This window comes from Pteropus vampyrus, unplaced genomic scaffold (genome assembly GCF_000151845.1).
Source record: "Pteropus vampyrus isolate Shadow unplaced genomic scaffold, Pvam_2.0 Scaffold427, whole genome shotgun sequence".
NCBI classification, from domain to species: domain Eukaryota; kingdom Metazoa; phylum Chordata; class Mammalia; order Chiroptera; family Pteropodidae; genus Pteropus; species Pteropus vampyrus.
Genome location: NW_011889208.1, coordinates 413235 through 418427, shown reverse-complemented (window position 1 = coordinate 418427; position 5193 = coordinate 413235). Strand labels below are relative to the sequence as shown.

The following is a 5193-nucleotide window of genomic DNA, read 5'->3' as shown; positions in this document are numbered from 1 at the left end:
TTCAGTTTAAAAGAAAAACAACTAACGATCTTAAAATCAAAGTGAGTTTGGCCACACCGCCCTCACGCTCGTGACTGTGAAAACGCACAGAAATGGCCACACTGGGTCGTCTCCCGGTCCGAGCCCAGCCTGCGGGGTCGCGAACGTCCGCCTGAACGTCCGCCTGACCGCAGCCGAGACGCACACCTCGGTGACTCTGCTGCGTGAACGCCGGGTCACTGGGGACGAGATGCGCGACCGTGACTGTCGGAGGAGCATAAACAACCGTGTTCTAAATGGAAATACAGGAACAAAACTGTTCTAAGCCCAGAGTCAAACGACTCGATAAAATAAGCGAAAACACCCTTTAAACAGTAGATGATGGACCTTCACCAGTTCACAAATCAACCACGTCCTGCTCCAGGGAAGGGAGCGCGGACGGGCAGGCCCACATCACCCTTCGGGTGTCGGCTGCTCCCCAAGGCCATGCCACACGTCCCACACTATGAAGCGCTGACATGTCCGCTGCCGGACAGGATCATGGTCCCCGCGGGGTGTGGGACTCCGATGACAGGTCACTGGGCCCCTCACCCCCGGCAGGAACGCGAGGCGGCGTCCTCCACCACGAAGGCTGCTGGCGGCACCAGGGCGGTGGCTTCTGTCCCAGGCGACCTCCTGCCCCACCTCCCGCACCTCCGGGCAGACACCGCCGCGGGCCGGCCGCGCCTCTGCTCACGCCCGCACTGGCACATTGTCAGCGCAGTGCAGACTGACGACCACACGCGAGCACTCCAACCCTCACTGGCATGCGGGGTGGCAAGGGGCACAGGCCTGCCACGACCTGAGTGCAGCTGTCTGGTGGACCTCGGACGGTCTGCTCCCCCGACAGCTGGGACGAACGTGACTACCTCGCACTCTGAGTGGGAAAAACACCCACTTTCACCTACAAAATGAGCTAACGCCGAAGTTCCCAGGCAAACTCTATGCGTCTGTATGAATTATGAAACTGTCCTTCCAATTAAAAAACGTTCACTAAAACTTTGGGGCTATTTTCCATACATGCGGGGGGCGGGGGGAGCACTGGGGGAGCATGGGAACTGCTCAGTTGGAGCCCAGCACGCGGCCAGTGCCTCTAAGATGGGCGCACGGCCCAGAAGACGGTGCGTCCACCCCGTGCGGCCACCCGACCGGCTGCACCCCATGGTGCCAGCGTGAGCCACCCTCGGCCGCCGCTGCTCCGGGTGCAGGCCTGCTGGGAAGTGTGCACGGCGGGGTCGGTGTGACGCGCTCGCCCGCACAGCCCGGTGGGGGCCGAGTCAGGGAAGGGACTGTCGCCTGAGGTTATGGAAACACTTTCCAGTGGCCGCAGGACACGAGCTAAAACGCAATCCCACGTCGCCAATTAACTTGCACTCGAAACCTCCGCAGTAACCTCCACCTCACACACGTCAGAAGCCAGAAGCTCCCTCTCCTAAACCAGGACAATGGCCTCTGTGGGGCGGGGCCCGGCCACTCACTCAGAACCTGCCCGGCCCGTTACCACGCAGGTCAGCGGCACCGAGGGGAAGCAAGCCTGGCGCTGAGGATTCGGGAAGAAAGCGACGTGTCAACAGCCGTGGCACACAGGGCCCCGGGGAAGGAGGGCACGGGCGTCACGGCCACTCACTGCCACGTCCTGCCCTGCCTTCCAAAGGGGACAAAGCCGCCCCACCCTCTTCCCATGCTGGGGCCCCCCGACGCGCGGCCGACGTTCTGTCGAGCTGTCCCCTAATTTAAACGGACCACACCACTCCAGACGCGCGCCCGTGGAGAAGGCTGACCGTCCCCGGCCGTCCAGTAGCCGCGGGACCTTTCCAGGGGCTCTGCCTCCGACCAGAGGGCACCGAGCAGTGACGGTGCAGTCACCGACCCAGGGATCGGCCCCGCCCTCAACCCGACACGGTCGCCGGCCCGCCAGCCCCCAGCCCCGCCCCCGTCCGCGCGGCCGGGCCTACCTTTGAAGTCGTCCCTGGCGCCCAGTCCCTGCTTCCTGTGCGCCTCGGCGTCGGCGCGGGAGGCGCGGGCGGCCCCGTCCGCGTTCTCCAGGTGAGCCGAGCCCGCCCCCTTCTTGGAGGGGTGCGGGTCGCAGAGGGCCGCGTTGACCTTGTACAGCTCCAGGGCCTTGATGGCCGCCGTGTTGTTGTCCATGCGGAGGAAGGAGGGGCAGGAGGCACAGAACTCGTTCGTGCAGGCGCCATTCCCGCAGCCCTCGGTCAGCTGGTGGTAGTAGCGTTCAATCAGATGCTTGGCGGCGGCTCGCTTCCTGTGCCAACGAGTCAACAGAGAGGCCCGTCAGCGCGGGCGCGGGGCGGCGCGGAGGGGTGTATCGCCCCGAGGACGTTCCTAAGCACCTCCCAGGGGACCGATAAAGGCCAGCGCTCGCCAAAGTCACTGGGTTCCCAGAACACGCCGGTGGAAAACGCGGTTTAACTGCTCGCCGCGAACGGGCGACAGCCCTGGCGTTCGTGGTACGCATTTCGAATTCTATCGCTTGAGAAAGTAACTGCATTTACAGTATCGATCTGGCCGTGCTGAATCTCCACTGTTTCAACCATCTGTAAGTTTACAAACAAAATACCCAAAGCTGTCATCATACAACCTTCACCCTAAAACCGCTGACAAACGTCCTCACTATGCTCACGTCACGGGCACAGGAAGCGCCGAGTTCCCTGGGGAAATCTGACACCCCCCCCCCCTTCCGGGCTGACCGTCCAGCACGGGGTCCGGCGGAGCGCCCCCCGGCAGCGAGGCGGGTGCCGCGCCCCCACGCCACAGCCAAGCGCACGGGCTCTGCTTCCGCTCACCTCGAGGCCACCACTCTGTCCGACACGAGGGGCCAGAGTTCAAGCACAGAGGCCCTACGGCGGCAGCCACGGCCATTCCGCTTGGTGCCGACTTTACGTGCACAGGATAAAAACTACACACAATCAAAACTACAAAAAAACCTCAGCTAATTCAATGTCCAAAACGTTCCCACAGCTGCCTCGCCACACTGCAGCACGAAGTGGCAAGTGGCATCAGACCTTGCGTCTGGCTTGTTAATCGTGAGAAACGGAACAGTGAGCAGTAGATGGGGACACGTGAACAGTCCCGTTTGTCCCTGAAAGGAGGACTTTGTCTCCAAACTATCAAGGTGACAAAGAGTAATGATTCAAACGCATTCTACACACTCGGGCGCTTCTACCTTCCAAACATTCCATGCAAATTTACCACTCAACGCATGCAAAGAGCACCCCACCCCGAACCCTTAAAAACTGCACGAACGCGACGCCATCTTACTATGTGTGGCTGCGTAATTTTGAAAATTAAAGACTGTCAGTCTAGGTAAGTGGCGACATAAGATATCCAAGTGACGACGGGCGAAGGGAGAAGTGGACTCTGGGACACGGCCAGCGTGAGGGCGTCCACCGCGGCCGCCCCGCGCGAGCCTGCCCTCGGACGCTGTAAATGCTGGGCACTGCCTCTCCCCAGGGAAGTCATGACGTGGATCACGGGTCTTAAACATGAATCAGAGAACGAACCACATGAACAAGAGGGCCCTTGTGGGAAATCACTGGACGAATGTGCAAAAAGGCATTGTTTCTATGAAATCTGGGGGGAACCGACACGCCCACAATAGGTGACTGCTCAGATGCTTACGTGCCTACGACGGCAGCCGTAAATCTGCCAAGATGTCAACCTGGCAAGGAACAGCCCTCTCGCATGACACGGACGGAAGTCACCTACCAAGCAGCGAGTGTAGGATGAGGCCCTTTTTATTTCGAAGTGCTGACAGTCATTTCCCGATGCAACTGGATGGGGATTTTGCATTGTTTTTGCTTCTAACTTATTTTTCTATAATAAATATGCTACTTGCATATTAAAAATTAGTAAGTATAAACAGAGAAATGTCATGGCTTTAAAACGTCATGTACATGATTTAAATGGCCTCCGGGTTTACTAAATTGTCCGTAAGACTAATTTTTAAAGATGAATGATCAAAACTCAAAATACCAAAACACTAGCTATTTTTCTAATAAGAATGCCAAGTTTTGTCCTAAAAAGTCCCTCGAAGCCGAGCCATGTACGTGATACATGCGCAAGTAAGTGACAGGACATGACTGAGGGTCAGAAGACCCGCCCGAAGCGACAGCTCCCTCCGCCTCTGGGCAGCTGTCCGACCCTGGACAAGGGCTCTCGGGCCTCAGCATCCCCACCTTCGGGTTCCTCCCGGCTCTAGATTCCGGCTCCGCTGTGCGACAGGGCGGTGAGCCGGGGAGCCCGCTAGCTGAGTGCCGCTACGACACCGCGCACTCACTGCTCGGCGCTGACGTGGAAAAATTATAGGACATTCCAACGGCAGTGCCCGCGCTGCCCCAGGAGGTCGCAGCCAGGCTCCCTGCCCTGCAGACTGTTCCCGTCCCGGGACAGCAGAGCGAGCGGCTGTGACAGACGCGGCCGGCGAGGCCTAAAGTAAACGCCACCTGGCCCTTCACAGAGCTCTGAACTCTGTCCCCCGGGGCGCTGCCCGGCAAGCACAGCGCCCCCCCGCTTCCCTCAGCCCCGACGCAGGAACTGTGCGCTTTCCCCAAACCTGGTGACAACGGGAACAAGGAAGGGGAGAGAAGGGGGGGGACAGAGAGAGGAAGGAGAGGGCCGCAGTTCAGTGACGCGTCGGTTGCCATTCGTAACCCAACTGCCAGGAAAGAGGCCACTGTACACTTCCCGTAATAGCTCCCTCGTGGGTCACTCCCCGAAAGCTCGTTTTCTAGAAAAGGACGCTTTTCTTATGCAGGCAGCATGAAGATCACGTGGGACCTTCGAGTGAGAGCTCTCCGAGTTGAAGCAGACGCCTAAAAACACCTTTGCATTCAAAACAGACAATGCTTCTCTTTACTTAATTTCTGTGACTGAATTAGTGACGCGGTCCTACAAATAAATGTTCTGTGGAAGAAACCATATTTGCAGGACCAGAGTTAACCCAGAACATTTGAGAAAATCTTTTCAAAAATGGCTGCACGTCGGGGGGAAGGGTACTGACGTCAGCAGCTGACTCTGAAACGCATTAAAAAGGATAGAAGAACGAACACGTCATACAGCAATGGACACGTCCACGGTAGAATCGTCAGGCACAAAATTCTTTCAACTTCGCTGCGTGTCTGGACGTTTCCAAGATAAAACACGGGGGGAAACACC

General features: G+C 58.3%; 1 protein-coding gene across 1 annotated transcript in view; it reads right to left on the bottom strand.

Moving 5' to 3' along the window:
• The window catches only part of UBE3A (ubiquitin protein ligase E3A), a 31184-nt gene extending 28903 nt beyond the window's left edge, over window positions 1-2281 (bottom strand). The window contains exon 1 of the mRNA XM_023523884.1: window positions 1974-2281. Within this exon, the coding sequence (XP_023379652.1) occupies window positions 1974-2166 (193 nt within the window). The 5' untranslated portion in view covers window positions 2167-2281. The remainder of the gene's footprint in view (window positions 1-1973) is intronic.
• Window positions 2282-5193: the final 2912 nt, after the last annotated feature.